The sequence below is a fragment of the Diuraphis noxia genome, unplaced genomic scaffold (genome assembly GCF_037042655.1).
Source record: "Diuraphis noxia isolate RWA-SAM2 unplaced genomic scaffold, SU_Dnox_SAM2 contig0001, whole genome shotgun sequence".
Lineage (NCBI taxonomy): Eukaryota > Metazoa > Arthropoda > Insecta > Hemiptera > Aphididae > Diuraphis > Diuraphis noxia.
Genome location: NW_028301711.1, coordinates 85,905,810 through 85,933,573, shown reverse-complemented (window position 1 = coordinate 85,933,573; position 27,764 = coordinate 85,905,810). Strand labels below are relative to the sequence as shown.

Below are 27,764 nucleotides of genomic sequence, written 5' to 3'. Positions count from 1 at the left end.
ATTTCTTTTTCCAACATTTCAAAGTTACTAAAACAATTCAAATTATAACATTTCAATTTTCAGGTAAGGAAACGAATTAAGTGCCATGAATGCATGGCAGCACTATATAAAGGTAACTTACAAGACAACCGCATTAATTTAATTCTGCAGAAAAATCGTGGAGGTCTAATAACACCAGCTAGTGATGTCATTACTATTTGTCAAATGACAGAACTGCTATATCGTCGACTGAAATGTGACATATTGAAATTTAGTCAACACAATTTTGAACAAAATGTAGCTATAGCAGTATTCAGTCGCCTAATTGACAAACACTTGTTTAAAGAACTTGATTTTCATACATTTGATTCTGAAGAAAATCATATAACAATATTAATAAAAACAATATCACTCTGTTTCATCAGAATAAGAAACTTTCATGAAGTTAAAAAAATAAACTATTAAATTATTGGTAATAATAAGCGAAAAGTACTTACGCGGTTGGCTATATTCCAAAATGTTTAAAGTAAGTAAATAATATTGAGTGATGTTGAAACATCTTATTCTTCAATGCGCTATGTGCAATCTTTTAATTTTTTAACAAACTTTATGAACGTTCTACATTCAAATATAATGAATAATGATTAATTTTTCTACAGGCAACCATCTTTTCTGACAGAAAATACATAAGATCGTTTTCGTAAACAAGAGTATATACAAAAAACTAAAGAAGAAAAAAACAGAACACAAAGAAAACTCAATAAAAATACACATAATATCAATAATCTAAGATACTTGTGCACAAAATAAAATAAATAATAATATACAAATTTAATTACAAAATAACAAAATAATTCTAATTCAAAATCATATCATTGTATGTTCATTGTTCAATAATTATTATTCTATATCATGGTTTTTAATTTTTATCATGTCAATATCATTATTATTATCATAAATAATTTGATTTATTCTCCATGCTTTTCATGGAGTAAAACACTAATGGAATCAAAATGGCTGCCTTCTAAATGGAGACACTTCTTAATACACGAATCATATGCAATGCGCCTTCCATGTATAGAGTTCAGTGTATAGAACTATTATAGAAGTCTGTGCAGCTAATACGCCGAAACAGTTATCATTTTAATATTTTATGTAGTTATTTTTGTTGGGGTGGAACGTGGAACGTTTCAACGTTGACGTTGTGTCAGTTGTTGTGATATAAAATATCATTTGTATTTTGTACATTTGTACACGCACATAGTGTATAAGTGCTCGACAGTTTTTAGGTATTTATAAGATAATATTATTACTAAAGACCGGATTTTTGTGCAGCTAAAATCTAAAAAATGTGCAATTAAAATGTTAAAATGTGCAAAAACAAAATTTTCATTATTCTTCAAATTTTAATTTTAATAAGTAATAAGTTATTACTAATAACTAATAACTGATTTTACATATGAATACATACTGATTACAATATTTTATTAAAATTTATAATCATGTACATTTCCAAGTTTTTTTCTTTAAAATTATGTCTTCTGTCACTTAATATATGTTTTAACTGCGAAAACACACGTTCTACGTCGACACTTGTTATCGGGCATTGTTTGTAGCAGCTTATAATAGCAGGATCTTCTTTTAAATCTACATCATTTCCATTTATTGAATTGTTGTACAGTTTTAAAATATTGTATCCAGTATTTTTATCAAATACTGATTTGAATTTTTCACATAATATTTGTCCCTTTTCATTTTCAATTGCCTTAAGTCCATCTCTTACTCTTTCAACAACATTTATTTGATAATTTAAAGTTGAATTTTGTTTTTCCAGTTTGTAATTGAATTTGGTAACTCGGACAAATGTGATCGAATAAATGTTAAATCAGATATAATTGATGTAGTACTCAAAATGGATTTTACTTTTTGGACAGATTGTGCGTCATCTTCTATATTAGATACCAATTCTTTAAATTTACTGAAATTTTCAGAGTAAAACAAAGCAGCTTCTAACCATGTTCCCCACCTTGTTATTACAGGTTCTGGAGGAAGGCGACAGTCCATAAAATTTTTATAAGCAGTAATACGATGAGGTGCTTTTAAAAACATTTTTTTTTCCATTATTTACCAGTTTATTTACACCCGGGAAAATGTCTCTTAACTTTTTCGGCCACACGGTTTAAGCCATGGGCAACACAAGTTATATGAATCATATTAGAATAAAATATTTTTAATGCTCCTCCAGTTTTTATCATATATGGCGCCGCATCGCTAATAAACAGCAGAATTTTGTCTTGAAATAACGTGTCTCCAAAAAATTCCATTAAACTATCATTCACAAATCGAGAAACCGTTTCATAATTGGTTTTTTTCAATTCTTTGCAAGAAATCAGGAATGAAGTAGGCATTATTTCTGGATGAAGTATCCCAACAATTAAACTACAAATATACAGCCCTTATTGTATGTCTAAAATTATGAATGGACAAAAATATGCGTAGGTAATCGATTATATTTTGAAGCTGAAATATATCACAATATATAAAGTACACAGTATTATTAATATACCTAAGTATATATACAACTTTTTACTGTGAAATTATATTATAGGATAAACAATTATTCAAAGAAAAAAAAAATTCAAATCCGGATGATCCAGTTACTTCAGAGGAAACATGTATGTCATCGTCTAAGACACCATCTAAAATTTCAAAATTGGTAATATTGTTTAGTACTTTTAATATAATTTTTTTAGAAAATATTATCAATATTTGAATGATCATTTTTATTAAAATATTTTAGGATCAGAAACAACTCAAAGATGCTTCAGAGAAAAATTCCAACACAAATCCATTTAATGAAGTACATCTTTGGCCTTCTGAATGGACTTACAATCAATGGATTCAGAAAAAAGATAGATATCCTTGGCTCATTCGTGATGATGGTAAAATTGGATGTTTGTATTGTAAAAATGTTGGTGAATTAAAAACATGTAAAAGTCAAGGTGTTGAAATCTCAACTGAATGGAGTCAAATAAACGTTGATGGTGGTACCAATTCAAAATTAGTTACTCGTTTAAGTATTTTAAGACATAAAATATCAAGACACAATAGATCTAAAGCACACAACTTTGCTTTAAATATTTCAAGAGAAAAAACACATAGTAAATTAAGTACATCATTTGAAACTTCAACTTCTAAACATTATCAATCTACAATAAAAATATTTCGCACTGTTTATTTTATTGCAAAAAATAACCGACCATTTGATGACCATTCAGATCTTGTTGAATTACAACAAATGAATGGGGTTTTATTAGGCCAAACATTACATTCGAGATATTCAAGTACTTCTATTACGAGTATTGATCATATAGCTACTAAAATGAGAAATAAAATTGTTCAAAATATTATAGAAACCAATTCAAAGATTTCTATATTAATTGATGAATCAACAACAAATAGTTCATCATCTGGTATGATTATTTATCTCAAAGCCTCCATATCATATGATTCACCTGTTTTTATATTTTTGGATTTAATTGAATTGAAAAGTCAAACATCTATAAACATCATAGACCAACTACTTGAATGTTTACATCAACATGGATTTACTGATATTTATTTAAAAGAACATTGGATATCATTTGTCACAGATGGAGCCAGTGTTCTTTTAGGAAAAACTAATGGAGTTGCTGCACGCTTAAAAGAAAAATTTCCAATAATATTTAGTTGGCATTGCATTAACCATAGGTTAGAATTGGCAGTTAATGATGTGTTAAAAGATATTACAGCAACGTATCATTTCAAATATTTTCTGGACACATTATATTCTTTGTATAGTCGATCACCTAAGAACCAAAACGAATTAAAATTGCATTGTGAAAGTTTAAATGAAATATTTTTAAAAATTGGTCGAGTACTCGATGTTCGTTGGGTTGCTAGCAGCTATAGAACTGTAAAAGTAGTTTGGAAGATGTATCCAGCTTTATACAAACACTTTAAAGAAGCTTCTGAGGATAAGTATCGTGATCAAAAAACTAGATCCAAGTATAAAGGTCTTTGTAAACGGTTGGAAAGCTTACAATTTCTTTCAGACTTGGCACTTATGTGTGATGTGTTGTCTGAATTATCTCAACTGTCATTAGATTTGCAAAGTTGGGATGCAACTTTGATACAAGCTGATAAAAAAATTAAAAGAACTATTAGAGTAATTGATTCTTTAAAAACTATCAATGGTGATTATTATGCTGAAGCAGTCGAGGCTATCGAACAAATGATGTTTAAAGATATCCCTTTATGTAATAATATTAAATTAGTATGTATCAATAAAAACTAATTTATTACAAGTATTATTAACAATTTAAACATGAGACTATTAGATAATAATGAAGAAGATAAAATAATCATACAAGATATTCAAATTTTAGATAAAAAAACATGACCAGTTGATGTAAATATTCGTTTTGGTGAACAGGAAGTAAAACGACTTTGTAACAGATTTCTTTTAAATCAAGAAAAAACATTAAGAGGATTAAGAATATTAATCGACGAAGAAACCAATGAAATTGAAGAACTAAATGAAATAAATAATTTGATAAAAACGATCCCATGTTCTACAGCAGAATGTGAACGTGGATTTAGCTTAATGAATATTATTTGCACTGACATACGCTCAAGATTGACAATTCACAATATTTCAAATTTGATGATGATTAACATTAATGGTCCACCATTGAGTATATGGGACCCTGAAGACTATGTCAAAAGTTGGATTTTACACCATAGAACAGCTGATGACAATAGATCCAGAAAAATAAATAGAAAAGAAAAAGAAAGTTTAAAACAAAATTTATGGAATATTCTATAACCTTAATTTATAAGTTTTTAATATTATGTTTATGTTATTATGTATTTGGTAAATAAATAAATTTTATAATAATATTAATTATTACACTGTTGAAGTTAATAAAATTTATTATTATTAATTTATATAGGTAATAGAACGGTGATTGAGGAGGGGGGGGGGGGTAGGGGTTTATGACAAAAGCCCCCCTAAAGCTGCCTCATATTAAGCATACTCACAAATAATTTTAGGACTACATCCCTGGCCTTATTGCACGACGTGCAAAATATAATTTTGCCTTCTGTTTTCAATTCTGGATGTTTTTCGATCCAACACTTTATTTTAGAACAATGGCTACTACTAATTTTCGGCATTTTAAATTAAATAATATCAAGTAATAATTAACTACAAAATTGTATAAAACACGAGTTGACTACGACGGCTGCGGATACACTGTAGTACTGTATGTGTATACTGTATAGTGTATATGTAATCGATAATCTATCGACTATCGTAGTACCTTAGTCATTATCTTAATTACTTCGTATTATATCGTTATATATATATAATTATATTGTTAGATATAAAAGTCCAATACTTTGTATAACAATATAATATAGCAACGATAAAAATAATACAAAAATACAAAAATATTTGTACAAAAGTACATTTTTATAAAAAAAACCCGAAACGTGCAATTTTGTGCAAAAACCCAAAAACGTTCAATTTTGTGCAACATAAAACTTTCTTTAAATTAATCTACATCTCTTGATTTGGATTTGTAGCTTGTTTCTATTGAATTTAGAACACGCTATAAAAAGATGCAATTGCACGGGAATCCGGTCTTTAATTATTACTCTTTCTATAACAACTGTAAATTCTAACTCGTAACACTATGGAAAATAAAAGAAAAAATACAATTCTATCTTTTTTTAAAAAAAAAACAAAACCTAACGAAGAAAAAAATACAGATAATACTGAGGTAAGAATGATACAATTCGATTATATTAAATACTTAGGACATAAATACTTAGATATATTATGTATATTTACATAATATACCTAAGTATTTAAATGTCTTAATAGGTATAGGTAGACTATAGGTACCTAATGTATATAAATTTTATAGGAAATTAAGAAGGATAACCATTTATCTAAAGACACTGAAACTACAACTACTGAATATGAAATCGAAAAAGACTACAATTTAAATCAAACACATTCAAATGAGGTAAGAACTATAGGAGTTCTAAATATTATTAAATATAATTCTTGTATTTTAAATATTAAATGTACCTATTTCATAAAAAAATTCGCTTAACATGTTCATTTATTGAACTACCTATGTAATACTCGTATATTGCTTATATAAATAAATACTCGTTTTGCTTGAGGAATATATATCCTTATTTTTTGTTTTGATTTAAAATATAGATATGAAATTCTCATCGAATGTTTGTACCTATTAAAATATTTTATACCTTATACAATTTTCAAAATATTTTCTTTTTAAATTACTACCTATAAAAATGTTTTCCCCTAAAAAAAAAAAAAAAAAAAATACTATAATTCAAAGTTCTACGTAAATTTTTTATAGTATAATTTAAAGAAATAAAAACGAGCGTAAATTCAAAATAATTTTTTATGAGTTTTGAATTAAGAATTTTGAGATAGTTTGTTATAATAATGACAAATTTCTAATTTCTAATCTTAAGTTAAAAATCCATGAAAATGTTTTTTCTAAATTTAAGATTTGAAAATTGTATATAAGATTTCCCACCCTTAACAATTAAAAAGTTTACGAGAAAGAAAATTTATGCGACATGCGTAGTGTTATTTTTGTTCCTTTCTACATATTTAAATTATTATCTATGATATAATGTATTTACGGTAGTTCTTATTTAAGAAGTAGTGATAAATTAATTAAAACAACTACATTATTTTCAGATTTTTTAAATTATGCCTGATTAAAAAGCTCCGTTTATCTATAAAACACGAATAATACTACTAAAAAGTAAGAATACTTACTTTAATTGTTTTTATTAATATTAGCTTTTATTAAAAGGTAAAATGTTTGATAAAATTATAGGCAAACTAAAACCAGAAGACATTATGAGTATTGTCGATAAATCTAAGCAAGATGAGGGAACTGAGAATAAAGAGTACGGAAAAAGTAAGAATTTATAATTTAAGTTTGTCTCAATTGATGTAAGATGTATAATAGATAACATTTTTGATATAGTTGATGATACTGATCAAAAACATGAAAACAAAATTACTTCTAACAGAACACCTAAACAACAAGAGGGAATCGACAATAAAGAATATGGAAAAATTTAGTATACATAATTTAAGACAGTTTATTGATGTTGAAGTATTAAATAGTTAAAAATGTTATTATAGTTGATGATACTGATCAAAAACCACCCGAAGACAAATCTACTTCTGTCAAAAAATCTGATCAAGAAGATGGAACAGACAATAAAGCACCTTGGAAAAGTGAGAATACAAAATTTAAGTTTGTTTTATTGATGTTAAGGATACCAAATAGTTACAATTTTAAATATAGTTGATGATACTGAACAAAAACCTGAAGCAAAAGTTGCTATTTTCAATACATCTAAGGAAGAAGATGAAACAGACAATAATGAATTTGACAAAAGTAAGAATTCATAATTTAAGCGAGTTTTGATTGATTCTATAGGTAATAGATAACATTTTAACTATAGTTGATAATATTGATCAAAACCCTGAAGACAAAGTTACCCCTGTCATAAAATCTGAGCAAGAAGATGAAACAGACAATAAACAGTCTGACAAAGGTGAGAATACATAATTTAAGTGGGTTTTATTGATGTTAAGGGTACTAAATATATAATGTTTTAATAATAGTTGATGATACTGATCATAAACCTGACGACAAAGTTACCCCTGTCTTATCATTTATGCAAGAAGATGAAACAGAGAATAAAGAGTCTGACAAAGGTAAGAATACATTATTTAAGTTGGTTTTATTGATGTTAAGGGTACCAAATAGATATGTTTTAATTATAGTTGATGATACTAATCAAAAACCTGACGACAAAGTTACCCCTGTCATAACATTTAAGCAAGAAAATCAAACAGAGAATAAAGAGTCTAACAAAGGTAAGAATGCATAATAGGTATTTAAGTTTATTTTATTGATGTTAAGAATACCAAATAGATACAATTTTAAATAAAGTTGATGGTATTGATCAAAAACCCGAAGAAAAAGTTGCTTCTTTCAATATATCTAAGCAAGAAGACGGAACAGACAACAATCAATTCGACAAAAGTTAAAATATATTAGGAATATACAATGTACTCAATAATAATTTATTAGTATTTTTTATTTTTATGTATAAATATCAAATTTTTTAATTTTTAAAACATATTAGGAATATAAAATGTACTTATAATTATTAACAATACACTAAATTTTATTTTTAAGAATAAGTATCACCTATATATATATATATCTGTGTGTGTGCATAATTTACCTATCTCAACATAAAATTACTTAATCGGCCATTTAATATGTCGGCCTATAAATTTGTCGGCCATTTAGTATGTCGGCCTATTGCGTGTCAGCCAAATGTCTGTCGACCAAATGTCTGTCGGCCGATTGTACCACACCCCTGATCAAGAACCTGAAGATAAAATTATCCCTGTCATAACATCTGATCAAGAATATGAAACAGACAATAAAGAGTCTGACAAAGGCAAGAATACATAATTTAAGTTGGTTTTTTTGATGTTAAGGGTACCAAATAGATAATGTTTTAATTTTAGTTGATGATACTGATCAAAAACCCGAAGAAAAAGTTGCTTCTTTCAATACATTTAAGAAAGTAGACGGAACAGACATCAATCAATCCGACAAAAGTAAGCATTCATAATCTAAGCGAGTTTTATTTAAATCTATGGGTAATTGATAACATTTTAATTATAGTTGATTATACTGATCAAAAACATGGAGACAAAATTACCCCTGTCATACAATCCGAGCAAGAAGATGAAACAGACAATAAACAGTCTGACAAAGGTAAGAATACATAATTTAAGTTTGTTTTATTGATGTCAATGGTACCAAATGGATTCAATTTTAAATTTAGTTGATGATATTGATCAAAAACCCGAAAAAAACGTAGCCTCTTTCAATACATCTAAGGAAGAAGATGAAACAGACATCAATCAATCCAACAAAAGTAAGAATTTATAATCTAAGCGAGTTTTAATCAAATCTATAGGTAATTGATAACATTTTAATTATAGTTGATTATACTGATCAAAAACCTGGAGACCAAATTACCCCTGTCATACAATCTGAGCAAGAAGTTGAAACAGACAATATAGAATCTGACAAAGGTAAGAATACATAATTTAAGTTGGTTTTTTTGATGTTAAGGGTACCAAATAGATAATGTTTTAATTTTAATTAATGATACTGATCAAAAACTTGACGACAAAGTTATCCCTGTCATAACATTTAAGCAAGAAGATGGAACAGACAATAAAGCGCCTTGCAAAAGTAAGAATGCATAATTTACGATGGATTTTATAGGTCAGAAATCACCAAACTTTTTTTCTAGGGCTATATATGAAATCAAAATATTTTGGTGCGTAAAAAGTACATAAATTACACATCATTTTTTTATTTATAAATATTTAAAAAATAGTTCTTATCATATATACCACAAGATAATTACATATACTTAGTTATATAAATATGATATAGGTGATAATTTGCGCGTGCGTACAGTAATAATTTATGATAATAATAGATTAATAATTTTGTTTATAACATTTATTTTTAGATTATTTGGTGTCTTGGGTGAGGGGTGAGGGCGGAGGATATTTTGCGTGCCGGATCTGACTCGTGGGCTGTAGTTTGTAGACCCCCTGTTATAGTTAATATATAAAATTTTAAATATAATTGTTGATACTGGACAAAAACTAGAAAACAGTTATTTTTAACAAAACATATAATCAAGAAGACGGAACAGATAATAAAAAGTCTGTCAAAAGTAAGAATATAATTAATAATTTTTGTTTTGGGTGATATTTCAATCAATAATTGTTAAATAAATAATTACTGGATTATTTTTCCTTGCGATAGTTATGGATTCGGAATTCTAATAGACATATTATAAATAGAATCTGCAGTAGGTACCTATGTAAATTTTTATCAAAATACTGGCAACCTATTTTTCCTTCTTATCTATTTTCAAATTGTTAATTCTAGAATATACCTCAATTGTTTGGAAATCAGAAGTGTTGGATGCTCTTAAATTTGAACTTACTCTAATTACTAATTCTTTTTAGTCTACTATTCAGATATCTTGCTATTTATTTTATTCCTTGTATAGCAATAAGTGGTAAAGCGATATGTGTCCTAAGCAATTTAGTTAGTGGTTCTGACACCTTAAATAAATATTCATGTTACTTCACGCTCAACTCGTTATATTCCCTTCCCATCTTTATAGATTTTCCATCGACAAAGCTCGTAACAACCCTCTTAATACAATTGTTATTATTTGACAATAAAGTCTCCTCCTTTTTTGTATAAATATTGTTCTTGATAATTGATGCATCAGTAGTATATAAATAATTTTCATAACTCTATGTTTGTTATTAATTTTAATAAGTAAATATTTAAATGTTAATATGTTTTATTTAGTTGATGGTTTTATGAAACCCGACGTCAAAATATGTATGAATAATAAATTTAAGATTGAGGATGGTCCATCGTTTTCTATTAAAATTAACCACGCAGAGTCTGGTGAAAGTAAGTTATTATTTAACTTTATACAATTTGTTTTATTAATTAACTATAAATAAAATATTTACCTAATTTAGGTACTGCTAAACTTTCACTTAAAAATGGCAATGAAGAATTAGCAAGTAAGAATACCTCTCAAAATTTGTTTTTATTTGTATTTTTAATAAATAAAATATTTGACTTGGGTAGTGCTTAACATTTACTTTAAGTCAAAATGTGTATTGACAATGAAGAATATGTTGTCACATTTATTTTTAATAATATTATTGACACATACAATTATTGATTTAGGAAATAAAAAAATATTACTTGAAGACAGAACGTGTGTTAACAATAAAGTTGATTCAGAAGACAGACTACCGCTAACTACAATTGATGAACTATACAATTCACATACTGGTGAAATGTCGTTGTCCAGCTCTAGAACATCGGAGATGACTGCAAATAGTAGAAAGCGAAACCAAAAACAATACGAGAGTTTGGAAGACAATGAACCATTGCTTTTGAAAAAAATTAAAGTTGAAGATACTGGTGATGATCAGTTTCACGAGATGTGGGATTATCTTCAATATGATTTTTCAAATTTCAACCAATGGGAAAATATATTACATTTTGTTGATGAACAAAATATTGAAGTAAACGCAAGAATAGCTTACTCTAAATTTTTAGAACTGTATCCGCTTTGTTACGGTTATTGGAAGAAATATGCGAATTTTGAAAAAAGAAATAATAATATACATGAGTTTGAAAAAGTGTTAGAAAATGGATTAAGTGCCATACCTATAAGTGTTGATTTGTGGATTTATTACATGACATATTTGAGAACGGAACGTTACGATGAAGAGGACCATATTCGTAACGAGTTTGAAAGAAGTTTGAAAATGTGTGGACTTGATTTTCATTCAGATCAGTTGTGGCATGATTATATATCATGGGAAATGGAGATTAATAAAGTATTTAATGCTGCTAACATATACTATCGTCTTATTCGCATACCAACTTCAAACTATTCAAAAAATTTCTTCAAATTTCAAGAGTTTATATTCAAACAATTACCTGAAGAATATTTAGGTCTTACAGAATTTTTCGAAAAACGAAATATTATAGTTCAATCATTTAGAACAAACCATAATAGTGAGTCATTTAATCATGATTGTATACCACCTGGTGAAGATTTTCAGCAAGTAACTGAAATTACCGAAACTAATATAATATCTATAATGAGAATTGAAATTATTGATGAATGGTATAATGTTCACAAGCAAACTGCCACAGAATTTGAATGTCGGAAGTTATTTGAAGAAAATATAGGAAGACCTCACTTCCATGTAAATGAGTTGGAGTCTGCTCAGGTACTAAATTGGGAAAACTATATTAAGTTCGAGAGAAGAGCCGGAGATCAAGAACGCATTATTTTTCTCTATTAAAGGTGCTTGATAGCGTGTGTTTTGATTGAAAGATTTTGGTTAAATTATTTAGATTCTTTGTCTTTTGTAAATTTTGACGCCACTATTTTACTATCTGATGTATTTAAAAGATCATTATTCCACCATCCAAAGTCACTCCAATTGAATTTGAAATATTTTGATTTTTGCGAGACTCAAGGTTGGATAGAAATAGCTGAGGACACTATTACACGATTAGAGGTTATTTATCCAGAGTCAAAAGAAGTTGTTATTAGATTATTAAACTTGGCTAGAAGAACGCAAGATGATACACTAGAGATTTTATTTAAACATTATTTAAGTTGTTCTCGATTAAAGTCAATTATCAGTTACATTGCGATAAGATATGCACGCTTTGTTTGGAAACACAATCGTCAATTAAACCTTGCATTTAATATTTTATATGATACCATAAGAATCAAAGCCATCAGTGTAAATGACAGCCTTGAGCTTTATTTAACATTAGTTGAAGTGAAAATGGAATTAAATCCAAAAGATCATTTATCGGTATTAAAAACAATTGATGATATTATATTGCAGTGTAATTTTTATAAGGAAAAGCTTGTGTTTTCAAAAAAAAAATTAGAATACATTGAAGATTATATCAATGATTATGACATGTTACGTTCTGCAACAATTGAGTACAAACATTTAAAAAAAGCATGTTTTACAGAGAAAAAGCAGTCATTGAGTAGTACAGTATAGTTCATGTTCATCATTATGATTAATTATTATTGAAGTATCTAGTTTTATTTTATTTAAAAATTATTAATTTTAGGATCGATTAAATGGTTTAACTATGATGGCTGTACATAAATCAATTGCAATTAATCCTGATAATGTAATTGACGAGTTGGCTAAACAGCCAAGAAAATTAGAATTTATATTATAAACGTACAAAATTATTATGTTAATATGTTATTATATACATTATAATTATTAAAAACAAAATAAATTTAATATTTTAAAAATTATTATTTAATTTAAAAGTAAATTTTAATTCTAATATATTCAAAATTTACATTTTGAAGAAATTATTATAATATTGTATTGGTATTAAATTGTGTAGAATTTTAAAGCACATTTATTAATAGGTACATTTTGTGTGAATATATATTAGTTTAAGAATTTTTGATGAAATAGTTTTCCCAGATATTATACTTGAAAATCTAAGTATTTATAAAAATGTTTATCCCCCCCTAAGACAAATTCTTAATTACGCCACTGGATTAAGCCCTAGCAAAATGAAGTCAATGTTTTTCAATTGTCCTATTTTCTTACTTCTATAACATATGATGAGGACTTCAACCTATCTTCTCTCACCTTCACCCCCCTCCCCGCCCGTTTTGATCCTATTCTTACAATTGCTTGGTGACATATTTTACTTATGTACGTATGTTTAGTATGAAATCATAAGTTTCTACCTTTTCACTTTTCTGGACATTATTATTAGGTATCATTATTTTTAGATCCACTTTAGCAAACGACAACCATAATGCATTCCGAAATTATACATATATAAAGCGAAAAACTACGAAATTTTCCCTACAAGGTTTTTCGGTTTTCCAATATTACATAATATTGTTTTGTAAAATAAATTATGGAATTTTCTTTTACTTCACACCACAATGATTTCTGCTCACACTCATTAAAACGCAGTTCTTGACGTAGGCATAGTATAAAATACGAGTGGGTATAAACTCATCATTGTCGTAAGGTTTTTTGTGTTTTCATGGTTTATGCACATCATATAATTTTTGTAGAATAATGACCTGTATGTGAGTATGGGAAAATTTTCAGTGAACAAACTTTTTCAACAAACACAATTTTCTAAACATCGCCTTGTAGCTTAATAGATCCCAATTAGCGTTTCCACATAAGTGACTTTGACGTTTGTATACGGACTTTAATTACTGTACAAAATCTATTTACGATATATTTTACTCTCTCAATTAATCTTTTACGAATAAATACCATAATATATATAAATACATATGTGTGTTGTCTATATTTCTAACAGAACTGCAAAAATTTTAATTACAGACCGAAGATTAAAGTAAGCAGGCAGGTAAATTGTCAAGAAACACTAAAACATACGTAACTATACTAGGAGTTTAAGAATGCCTCTTATACCTACTTAATGTGAAATTGACCGTACACAAATAAATGAAAAACAATTAAAAACTTTAGATCAGCACTTAATACCTATTTCCATCCAATTTAAACTTTTATTGTGCTAAGTGTAGGTACCTGCTACCGCCCGTGTATCCATGTCAGTATACAAATATGTGTATACTGTATACAACTGTAGAGGATAGTTTGATTTAATATTACTATCATCGATTCATTTTACTAGTATCATTGAGATCTTCAACATTCTTAAGTTATTAGTTAATTAGAATTTAATAATTTACTGCTGAAGTGCGTGGAATAATATATTTTTCGTCACAATCGTTGCTGAACAAATTCCCGTACTATGTACAGTACTATAAGATGTGGCATCTTTATGATGAAATAAAAAAATGGACTGTTCATGCGATTATTTAATATTATTTTGGATTAAAACAGGGTAAAAAATTTGCTCTAAAACTTATTATTTTTTGTTAAATATCTAATTACAGGTGCAGGTTGTGTACGCAGGCCTACCCCATTCCTATACAAGATAAGAACAGACGGTACTTTCCTGTTATACCAGACTACGGCTATTATCGCGACTACCACCCAAGACTACCTCCGTTATCGCGACTACCGCTGTTTTTTTGCGAAACATCACAATCCTGTTATCTAAGACTACCTTATTTTTATTAAGAGAATGTTCTACATGCGGAGGCGATCTTAATTAATTTTTTTTTTAATCTGTAGGTATTGCGGAGATGGCCACATTCGAATTGTAGGTATTTATATATATAAAGAAAAAGAAAATATCGAAATCATTTGTAATATATTTTTCACGGCGCACACCAGAGGTGCTATAGCCAGACTAGTCAGACTTGGCGTAAATGTAAAAATTATAAATACAAAAATAAAATAATTAAAAATTATGGCCATATATTCAAATTATGTAATATAAATAAAAAAAAGAAATAATATTAATGTTGTCACCAAACACGATCAAAAATGGTAAAATGATATTATATAATATTAAATATTAAATGTAAAAATAATAAATCCACAAATAAAATAGTGAAGAATGATGGACACACATACAAATTAATAAATCGAATTATTAAATTAATAAATTTCAATAAAAAAAACTCATTATTTTATATTTATATAATGTATTTGTGACGCTAAAACGCAGCCTATGGATATCATCAGTGGCGCCCACAGGTTTTCCACGAACCAGTGCAGTTATAACTATAGGGCCCCCAAATTTATTTGTTTGCATATTTGGCACTACCAACTCTTTACGCTTTATTCAACGATTTAAATATTCAGATGGACCAGATGTTATGTATTTATAGTGTCTAATCAAGAGACCTGCAGAGTGGGGCCCCCGAATGTATGTAGGCCCCGCGGGACCTACGAGAAACCAGTGCAATTGCACCACTTGGTACCCTACGTGTGCGCCACTGGATATCATTCAGCTAATTGTGATAGTCGCAAGAACAGAGGTAGTCTTGGGTGGTAGTTGCGAAAATAGCCATAGTCTCGTATAACAGGAAAGAACCATTTTGGTAGTCTTAGATAACAGGATTGTGATGTTGTCAAAAAATAAGGTAGTCTCACATAACAGGAAAGTACCGAACAGACAATATGGTCACGTATAAAAATCGGCCACACAAACATTAGTCACGTCCATTTGATGAAATAGAACCAAAATTCTTATGTGAATTATTCTGCAACACATCTTTAATATCTATAAAACGGTTCCGGGACATTGGCGGTCAGAACATTTGCGGTCAGCTTATTTATATCTAAATTTAAGGTATATATTGTATAATATACTTTATATACTAAACTGATTTCCTACGTATACGACTATATAACCGACACAATACAATTTTATTTTAATACTTCCAAAGTTCCAACACTTTATCTATAATAATACTCATAAACAACCAAATAGCAAAAAATCGGTAAACCCAATAATAATACTATTTTTAGTATAAAAACAGTATTAAAATTTGGAGTTTATATGCTAAAATAATTTTATTATTATTTCAGGTTCAAAAATCTTCATTTTAAAGACCCAACACGATGTCATAAAGCTACTGAAAAGATAAAAAATATATTAATTTCAAAAGAAAACTCTGGAAACCATAATTTGAATGAACCTCCAGCACCAACTCAGAGTTCATCCATTACTTCTGAATTACCACCAGTACCACCATCGTTTGATTTATGGTCATATCATGAAGCTGTGGCAAATGTGCAAATTCACCGGAGAACAACACCGATGTATCAAGAGGTTAGATATCAAACTTAATTATTTATATTTAGTGTTTTATATTTTGTATAATATTTTTAGCTATATGACTATTTAGCCAAGCCTGTTGTAGACATTAAAACAGATCCACTATATGCTTGGGAAGTAATGAAGACCATGTACCCAAATCTGTACTTGATTGCAAAAGAAAAACTTAGTATAATTGCCACATCTGTTCCTTCAGAGCGACTTTTTTCCAAAACTGGACATACTCTATCCCAAACTCGAAACAGATTAACAAGTAAGAGGCTGTCAAAAATTGTTTTCATGGGTTCATTAAGTGAACAAGACTGGTTTGAAATTTCAACACCCCTATAAATCGTAGTTGGTTAGATTATAAAAAAAGTTTTTCATTATTATATTAGTTAATATACTTATTTGTTTTTATGAGCTCAATAGCTCATACATATTAGAAGTTACTACTGTTGACTGTTGAGTGATCAAAAGTTTATTTTATTTTTATTTTTGGCTTTCTATTTTGTTACTTTGTTAAAGAGAGATTAAAGTATAATATAATACATTTCCTACTAATCTTACTGTTATTCATGTTGTTTAAAACCCATTTAATATATTTGTTGTTTTTTATAATTTTTATAGGGATCTAATTTGGGTTACATAAATTATTTTAATACAATACCTTCCTGGTATTAAAATATTTTAATGTTCTCTTTTCATGGACCACTACATATAAACAACTTCTTTTATTGGGCTTTGATTATGAAAAATGGTTACTACTTTAATAGTAAGTAGTAACTGGTACAATGTTGATAATCAATCTTATAATTGTTTTTAAGATAATGTTAATAAATGAAAATATGTATAAATTATTAATGAAAATATAAATAATTTTACTTCAATCCATTATAAAATATGTTTTAATTTAATGTGTTGCCTATTACTTATTATAAATAAGGATACAAACTAAATTTAATGAATGTGAAGTAAAATATCATTTATTAGTTTTTTCAGTACCTAAATATTTTAGTTTTAATAGATTTTCATTAATAATACAAATATTAACTTTCAACAAGTTATTAAATATTAACTATCACTTAGGTAATTATTTGAATTATTTGTTAGTTTTGTGCCTGGTTGTAATTTTAATTATCGAGGAACCCATTTCCTCTCCCAAATCCGAATAGTTAATTCTGTAGAGTATGTCTGGAAAGAAGAGTTCGAACTTATATAATACATTGAACATTCAATATGATTGTCATAATCCATACATTATAACCTTAATAATATGATAACTAATATTTCATCAAATGTGTACTTCAGTGATGGCTTTTTAATAGAATTTATCAGATTACCTATATTGATGGTTTTTTTTCATTACTGTAATTACGTGATTCGGTAATGACTAGGTTAATCTTATGTAAATTGAGTTCACCTTAAGTTTATTCACTCTACACCACGGAAAACATCTAATTTGATATGTAACACGGTTTTTTTTTATCGATATATGAACTTATATCGATTTTTATCGATATTAAAATTACGATATTTATCGTAATCGACGATTATGGGTTTATATATCGATATTTTAAATATCGTACCTTTGGTCGATATTGACATCCCTACAAACTACATCTTACTTGAATTGTAGTACAATTGACACCAGATATTCTTCAACATTAATGGTAAACTTTCCAACCAATACCCTAGATTTTTTAGAAAATTTTGTAAATCAATTATTGGAACCTTAACAATTAAACAGCATCTACTACAATCTAAATATAAGTTCAAACCAGCAATTAATAATTGAGACTGTGGCTTCATTTTCTAATCCAGTTAGTAAAAACAGTTTTGAAATATCAGTAACTTTAGAAAATACAACAATGCATTTATTAATTAATAAATATGTTAGTTATAATTGGAGAAAGCATAATAGCACTTGCGAGCAATATGACAATATAACTACAAAAGAAAAAACTGTTAAGCGTTCGACAATAGTCAACTACCAATTTGTTTTATACACAACATTTTTATTATTTGGTTATATTATAATTTAATATTTAATTTATTGCTTACTATTTCAAGATAAAAAAATATTTATGAAATTGAGTTGTTCATGAAGTTTATATTTGTCGTCAATTAAAATATCTCTAATATTTAATTTAATCATACCTAGTCATTTATATGAATGACTATAGTGAAAATAAAATACATATTACTTATTGAAGTGTCCACTAGAATGAATATTAAGTAAATTAAATTATTCAGCACCCAGTTTTACTCTTAAAACATTCTTAAACTACTAAAAAACACATGAATATGAATTTTAAATAGTACCAAAAAAAGTATAAATAATTTCTGTGCCATAAACATATTGTTAACGACCCACCAAATTTTATTTAAGATTATTCTTTTTCTTAATATTAAAAGAAAATAGCAATTGTTTGAAATCAAATTTATAAGTTTTTTTTACTTATTAAATTGTCTAAGTAAGCATAATTGTTGTCTATAAATTAAATTTTATAAGCGATACATTACTGTCTTTTAATACTTTTTCTTTTGTTTCTTTTTCATTAAGTATTTAAATTCTTCAATCATCAATATTTGAAAAATCACATTGTTTCAATTATTGACCGTTCATTGATTCATTAGTTATACCTATTTAACTTCATTAAGAAAAATGTTTATATCTTATGTTTTGTATTATAATCTTGACAAAAATTTTTGTATCTAACATTTTTACGTAAATGGCTAATAATGACTTACTATGTTTATTATTAAATAATAATGTTGTGATGTTATTCATAAAATTGTATTATCAATTTAATACTTTAACATTTTCATCAAAAATTCAAAAAATGCCATGTAGACTTTAGGAATTATAAATGAAAATATTTGTTTTGAAACGCTGAACAAATATTGCAAGCTGCTATTTAAATCTCCTGTAGAGAGAAATCTCAATGCATCAGCTAGCCTAATGTTCGCTGTAATAGCTGATAACATTCCTTACTTGCTTGATTATTTTTGGCCCAAAGCAATTATTTGTTCGAAATTAGCAGAAGACACTTTTAAAATTTTAAAAATGAGAATAATACATATCAGACTGTATACTATTTAACAAATTAGATCCTCTATTTTCATTATCATTGTAGAGCTTAGAACTACAATAGCGTCTTTTTGTTCAAACTTTTTATCAATAAGTACATTACAATGGTATGCAAGCATCTTGTAAATTATTATTCGTAATTGGCAAATTAAATAATTATAAATTAATAATTTTTACTTTATAAATATTTACATAAGGATAACTAATATATTAAAACTGTACTTGTCTCTCAAATAGGTACGAACGTCTACGCATGGAATATTTTGTGCGTCGCACATAATTTTATGTTCACACGAACAAACAAAATTCATTCGAATGCTCATGCGTGCTAGTTCGAGTTCTAGTAAGTTCACTTCAAACGTCGCATAATGTTCACTCAAGTGTAGGCGTCTTGACAATCTTAGGAGGCTATGTTAACAACACACTCATAAAGATTTACCTCTTAAATATCTTTAATCGTCGTACAATCCTACAGACATAATACCATTTATGGCATTTAATAATATTCACAAAATTATGTCGAATTCAATCAATAATGAATAATGATCCTTTTTTGTTTTTTGTTCAAAATCCTACAGCAGTGGCAGTCAGCGATGAATGATGATAATAAAATATAACAAAAAACACATACACACACACCTCCATTCTTGCCGTGACGCCGTGTTATCGACGCATGGAGGTAGAATAATTTCCTGCAAGGATGATGTAATAACCGGCATCTACAAGCTCCCCGTGAATTCCAGGTTCTTGTTGCTCGGGTTCCGGTTGCAGCTTAGTCGGTGCACAACAAATGTCGTGATAACAAAATTGAATGCATTCGATTGTGTATGCACTTGCAGTAGTAAGTTGTGTAATCTCTATACTCTATACACACTATTACGGTAATAGTGTAATAACACTACACCCCCGCGTCCCACCTATTCGTAGTGTTATTTCTCGTTGTTTAAACTTTAATTTATTCGTCTCGTTCTCATGAATGGCTAGTTGCATGTGCGTAGATGAATAGTTTTTTGACTAGTGTCCGTCATTGTCCGTTGTCCGTCGTTCTCGTGCGCGCGTCTCTTTCCACCGTCTCGCCATTCGCCGTGCGAAGACTAGACTACACGGCGCCGTCGCGGTTCATATTTTTTCAGACTGAATCGCATGGCCAACTATAAGTCATCGATTGTTGGACAAAATGGACCCTGTCATTAGGTTCACGGCCGCCGGTGTCTGCCGACCAATTGTCTTCGGTGCTTCTTTGTGAATCCTACCCACCCGCGTTATCTCGTCGCATCGACATGATTTCGTATGGACCCCGTTCTGTGGCACCGCCGCTCATGGCAGCAACGATATTGTTAATTATGGTCAAATGTTCTGTTTCGTTTGCCCACTCTTCGAGGCAACAGATCCAAGATGGTTCGATCAGCGACGACACTACCGGACATCACGGTCGATGTGAGTCCATCACCATACCGTTTTGCATGGGCATTGCGTATAATGAAACAATCATGCCCAACTTGTTGGGCCAACAGCGTCAAGACGAAGCGGGCTTCGAAGTGCAGCAGTACTATCCACTGGTGAAAATCCAGTGTTCACATGATCTGCAATTCTTTTTGTGCAGCGTTTTTGCTCCTGTATGTACTATAATCGAGAGACCTATTCCACCCTGTCGGTCACTGTGTGTATCGGCACGCAATGGCTGTGAAGCAATCATGAACCGTTTCCAGATTGAATGGCCCGATAATCTGGAATGTTCAAAGTTTCCTGAAAATGGCCAACTCTGTGTTGGTGAGAATAATGTAACAAACACTTCACCAACACCACAGACTGGTTTAATAGAACAAAATGGAAAAGATTTAACTGCGCCTGGATCTAGACACTTTTCAGGAGATCAAGGATATTCCAAGAATTCCAACAACTTTGATATTGGATTTGTTTGCCCTCAACAATTTCGAATTGAATCTAATAGAAACAAAAAAAGATCTGACAGGAACAATCAAGTTTACACATTAAAAGTTGGAAATAAGGTAGTGAAAGACTGTGGAGTGCCGTGTGATGCATTCTGGAGTCAAGATCAAATGCGCAAAGCTAGATCATGGGTGGCTTTGTGGTCTGTGCTGTGTGCTATATCCTGTTTGTTTACATCATTAACATTTGCCATTGATACACACCGTTTTCGATATCCTGAACGACCAATAATATTCTTGTCTTTATGTTATCTGATGGTTTCCATATCTTATCTGATTGGATATTTATCAGGAAACAATATTGCGTGCAACAAACAAAATTTAATCACACAAGGTACAGACGATAATGAATGGTGTACTGTACTATTTATGGTGTCTTATTTCTTTAGTACTGCATCTTCTGTATGGTGGGTTGTGTTGACGTTGACTTGGTTTCTTGCTGCGGGACTTAAATGGGGACATGAAGCTATTGAAGCAAATTCTCATTATTTCCACTTAGCAGCATGGACAGTTCCTGCTGCTAAAACAATTACAGTATTGGCTATGGGAAAAATTGAAGGTAAGTCAATTGTTCACATAAGTAATTAAAATATATTATATTTAGTATGAAATATTTCCCATGTTCCTCTTCATAGGTAGATATCTACCTAGATAAAATTATACCACTATTATTGTAAGACATGAAACACAATAAGAACTTTTAAATCCTTCTAGATAAATATAAAACTTATACCTATATATGGATAAGAATAGTCATTGCATTATAGTTATTTGTTGTATATTCTATATTTTCAATACAAAGAATTTATCGAACAATTTTTATTATAATATTGGTACCTATCAAATAATTTTGACACTTTGTATATATCTATATCACTTTTTTTTACTCATACTTTGCCTCATATCTTTTAATAATTACCTAATATAGGTAAATATAATTTTACAGTTTTTGATTTGATTAGGTATTAAATGATCTGTGAATATGTGATGACTATATGATATCATAATTTTTTTTTAACATTATATAAATCACAAGTCATAGACAATAGCTGCATTAAAATTTCAAGTATTACAAACTATAATAAGACATTTTATAAAAAAAATAAATATAATCTCATTTTATGAGTACCTATACAGGTTTTCTGACTCTTGTATTGTAATTATTCATAAAATAGTTTTTAAACAATTATTGTATTTTGTTTAAATATTTTAGGTGATGTTTTAACTGGTATCTGTTCAATGGCTGTTTGGAGTGATGATACTGCTGTGAGAGACATGGTGCTGATTCCTTTAGTGGTGTATCTGATTTTGGGTACAGCATTTTGGATGGCTGGATTTGTTTCTTTATGCCGCATTCGAAAAGTAATGAAACACGATGGTACCCGAGGAACTGACAAGTTGGAAAAATTGATGATACGTATTGGCGTCTTTAGTGTTCTATACACAGTACCTGCTGTGGCTCAAATCTTATGTTTAGTTTATGAACATATAAATCTCAGTTCATGGATTATTAGTTGGCACTCTACTCTTTGTCAAGATCCAAAGTATGCTCTACCATGTCCTTCTCAACCCAGTGACACAGGAAAAAAACCTAACTTTGAGGTGTTTATAGCTAAATATTTTGTTTCGTTATTAGTTGGTCTTACATCGAGTGTTTGGATTTGGTCTGGTAAAACTCTGAATAGTTGGCAAAAATTCTTGGCAAAAATTCGACCTAATTCAGGTAAATCTGAAGCATATGTTTAATTTAATTTAATGTTTGATTTATCAATATATTAAAATATTTGTTTTTCAATAATTTAGATTTTTTACAGACTAATATATTTTATACTATTCACTAAATGTATATTAATTAGGGATGATTTGATACCACTTTTTATTTATCTAATTAACTATTATATTGGTTTTAAGTCCAATATTCAATTTACATATTAATTTTCAAAATTGAGCCACTCTTTAATTGATTCAGAATTAGCAACTCTAAATGTTATGTATATAATTATAAATGTTGTAGTAATTACATTTATGTGTACATATAAAATAACAATAATCATTATTTAGGCTTGTTTAACAACATAATAAATATTACCAAGTAGTAACAGTTATCCTTATTTATTAGCAATGCAAAATAATTATTGATGTGACGCTATAATTATAATTTTTTTTTACATTTTATATGCCACAATTTCTACTGCTATTATTTATGTAGTGTTATTATTCTCATTGATAATTTGTTACACATAATATATATATATGTGCGTGTGCGTGTGTGCATTTTTATTTGATCAGTGCTAGCTTAGCTATATTGGCATTAACATTAATCATTATAGGTAATTATGATATAACAATTTATTTTTGAGTACAATTGGCATAAAGGACTAGCGACTTGAGCCATACCAACTCTGTTTTTTTTTTCCAAAACTACTGTAATTCACTGTACAACTATATTGTTATCAAAATCTGTCTTTTGAACAAACTTATTAAATAATTTATGCATTTATATTTATTCAATGTTAATATCATGTACCAATAAAATAAAACTGACAGTTTGTTTTTCTGTTAAGACTATTATGAACATTTCATTGTTATAAAACTGCCATATTTTTAACATTAAGCTCATAAAACAATTCCAAAGTTTAATTTTTATATCTTTTATATTAATTAAACAAAAACCTTATTTGAATATTTATATTTGTATGTTTTGTTGCAATTATTATTGTGTTTATTCATTTTAAGTATAAAACATAGTTTTATGATTATTACTCTTGCAATACTATATGAACTTAAATCAAAATAATCTTTATATTTATATTTTTTACTGTATACGCTAATTATTTTGTTAAATGTACAATTCTTGTAGATTCTTAGTAACTTGAATGTTAATATATCAATTTTAAATAATTATAACTATTATAAACAACATTGATCTTAAACATTTTAAAATTCAATTAATTGAGTTTTCTTCAAGTTCAAATTATCAGGAGTATGCAATTTATTAACATAATTTTATTTTATATTTATGATAATATATATTAGTTACTATTGACTGCAATTAATATTGTACTTAATACTTATATTTATGTATATAGATAAGACTTGAGCAATTTTTTATATCAATATTACAAAACTGTTTTAAAATGATTTATTTTAAATCTTTTATATGGAATAAAAATTTTCATAAAATATATTGAAATACATGGAAATCATTTCCATACAAAAAAATGTAGATTTTTATATTCTATCCTACTTCCTTAATGTTTATTTTATCAGGTTGTATAAGCATTTGTTTCAAAGATAAGCATTACTAATTATGTATACTGTGCATATTATTATAAACGTATAATATATAGTAGGCTAACTTTGACATGTAGACTCCAAATTTGAGAAATATTGGTTGAGCTAACTATATGATTGTACAATGCTCATGTGGCTTTAAAATGATAAAATATATAGTAAATGTTGCATTGATATTTGCTAGTTCAGATTACCCATTTTTTAACCTTATAATTAGCCATCTTTATTCAATAGTAGTTTTCAAAATACTAATTAATTTTTAATTATTTTAATTTTAGCTAAATGTTAAAAATGAAAGCACAATTTAATTCAAAAGCATTTAAATTTTGATATTTGTAAAAATTTCAAAAAATTGCTTATTATTTATGATTGAAAATGTATACAATATTATAATTTGTTATTTCAATAGTTAAGCTTAAAACCTGAATACAAGATTTTACATAAGTCTAAGTTACTCTAACATTAACCTATATAGTATATATCTCAAAAATACAAATATAGAATTTTTACATAGGTAATTTGGATTTAATATTGAAACATAATAATTTTTAGTTATTTTGTTTTGATTCAAAAAATATTATTTGTATAAACTTAAAAGTTTTTACCCCAGTTTATATATATTATTGTTGACTATACTGAAATTTTCAAAATATTTAAATTAGTTTTAAGTTATGTAATAGTTATGTACCTATAAGTCCAATCTCTTTTTACTGGTGTATATGGTACATTATTATTGTCTTATTACTTATAAGTTTTAAGTTAATACCAGCTATTGAAATATATGAAATTATAAATAATATTGATAATTTATTTAAATATAAAATTTATTTTTGTCAAATATTTTTTAATATTTCATATACTAAAAGAAAAAAAAAGTGATAAAATATCTTTAGAAATATAGTCTTACAGGCTATAATTAGTATTAATTTATTTAAAGATAGCATGAAGTTCATATACTGCAACATATTGTACATTTAAAAAAGTTGCACTCTGTACAAAGTATATACATATACTATCTAGAATGTAAGACGTCATAAATCAATTGATTTCACGATAATATCCACAAAATATTATGTTATTTTTAGAAATGAATACGGACAATACAGTACCTATAAATCAACTGTGTTAAAAATTTTAAATTAATTAGCATATAACTTGTGTATACATAAATATATATATGTATACAATATGACCAATGTTTAAAAATTTTAAATAATACTTTAAATTTAATTGTTATATATTTAATTATTGTAATTTGACTTTTTTTTCTGGCTACCATCTAACACGTACCTATGTCTGTTTACGATGATAGTCTCTTTATCGCTTTATAACCAACCTTTTTATCGACAATATCGACAATTATTGTATATTTGTGGTAAAGCCTAATGAATCTTATACTCCTACAGATTTACCATGAAACAAATATAAATTCAAACTCAACACCCAAGTAATGTGTTTTTTAAAAACAAAATAAAAAATTAGCAGCATATTTTAAAGCATGTTTTGACGATTTATTTTACTGCATATTTCGATAATTTTAATAGATGTGTAATTTATTTATTATCAGAATATATGAAGGTGCCAGAGGTAACTACAGTGGCGCCCAGATTTGTTGACAAGTACTATAACGCATCTGCTTACGAGGAGAATGGCTGTAAACCAGTAAACTACTGGTGTCACAGAGAAGTTTATATATTTATAATATAAACTATAGGATATAATAATTAATTTCTGTGAACTTCAGTGATTAATAGGTGAGTATAATTATGGAGTGCAGCAAGATTATTATTATTTTTTTTTTTTTAATGGTTGGGTAGATAGGTAACTTTTTTAATTGTATCTACTTTCAAAATACCTCTGTGCGTCACTGCAGGGTACCTATGTACCGCATTGACCCATATACCCATAGTACCTCGTTCGATCAGAAAGTGAATCTAGTTGGTACTTTGGGGGGTCAAAAGCAAAAAATTCTTAATACTTTTCTAAATAATCGAAAAAAACAAACTAAAAATTAAGGGAAAAACGGGAAATTTTACGCACACTTATTTTTCGACAAAATCGATTTTGGTTTTTGATGTAACTTTAAAAAAAATGACCATAGATACATGCAATTTTTACCGAATGTTTATATAAGTATATTATATCCACCATGCAATTTTCAAAAATGTTCGACTTAAGTTGAACTATTCATAGGCATTTGAAATTTTCGATCATTATTAGTTTTTTTTAAAATTAATATCGATAAAAATTTATTTGTTAGGCAGAAAAGCTTGAAAATTTAACACAAGGCTCTTAACATATTGTTACAATAGCAGTTGAAAAATAAAATAAATTCATAGTCACAATTTTTTTTTATAAGCATTCAAAGTCTTAATTTTGACAAAATACGTAAAAATCACAAAATATTTTAAACTAGAAATTCATAAGAATTTTTCTTTTTAAATCTAAGATTTTAAAATTTAATACAAGATTCCTTAAAAGTTTTTCAATCTTTATCACAAATAAAAAGTCCACCGGAAATTCAAATTAAATTTTTATGAGCATTTGAAATTTAAATTTTTACAACATTGGATTTTCACTTTTAGCGATTTCTTTATTTTGGCGTAACTCTAACACAAATGACCACAGATACTTGACATTTTCACTGAATGTTTATATAGGCATTTTCCATATTTGATAAAATTTTGTTTTGAGCTGATTACTGACATTTTAATTTTTCAACTTTTTTAGTTTTTTTTTCCATAAATAACGATAAAAATTTATGTGTTCGGTAGAAAAGCTTGAAAATATCCATATACCCATAGTTTAAAAAACATGATGATTTTAATTTTTTATTTAATTATAATTTTTTTTTTAAATGTCTCCCATTCTTATTACGGGAAACCGAATGGCTATTGCCTATTGCCGGAATGCATAAAGTGTGTTAACTGAATCTATTATTTTATAGACCGAATGCCCCTA

General features: G+C 27.8%; 1 protein-coding gene and 2 pseudogenes across 2 annotated transcripts; all 3 read left to right on the top strand.

Annotated features, from left to right (window-relative positions):
• Positions 1-2,656: 2,656 nt before the first annotated feature.
• Positions 2,657-4,846, top strand: LOC149062260 (E3 SUMO-protein ligase KIAA1586-like; annotated as a pseudogene).
• A 3,592-nt stretch (positions 4,847-8,438) lies between these two features.
• LOC149062259 (pre-mRNA-processing factor 39-like) lies at positions 8,439-12,962 on the top strand (annotated as a pseudogene). Its single transcript, XR_016189317.1, has 10 exons — positions 8,439-8,565; positions 8,636-8,728; positions 8,796-8,888; positions 8,959-9,051; positions 9,119-9,211; positions 9,315-9,374; positions 10,524-10,631; positions 10,703-10,747; positions 10,917-12,769; positions 12,849-12,962. The product of XR_016189317.1 is annotated as a pre-mRNA-processing factor 39-like (transcript).
• Positions 12,963-20,356: 7,394 nt separating this feature from the next.
• On the top strand, positions 20,357-24,072 carry LOC107167095 (frizzled 4). The gene is made up of 2 exons (XM_015515996.2): positions 20,357-22,068; positions 22,723-24,072. Exons 1-2 carry the CDS (start codon positions 20,841-20,843, stop codon positions 23,253-23,255), a joined length of 1,761 nt encoding a protein of 586 aa, XP_015371482.2. The 5' UTR covers positions 20,357-20,840; the 3' UTR covers positions 23,256-24,072.
• Positions 24,073-27,764: the final 3,692 nt, after the last annotated feature.

What these genes read in the sequence shown, in the direction of transcription:
- LOC107167095 (XM_015515996.2), top strand. Translation starts at nt 20,841, where the DNA reads ATGATTTCGTATGGACCCCGTTCTGTGGCACCGCCGCTCATGGCAGCA. An exon ending in GGCTATGGGAAAAATTGAAG is followed by an intron (nt 22,069 to 22,722) that starts GTAAGTCAATTG and finishes TAAATATTTTAG; the next exon opens with GTGATGTTTTAACTGGTATC.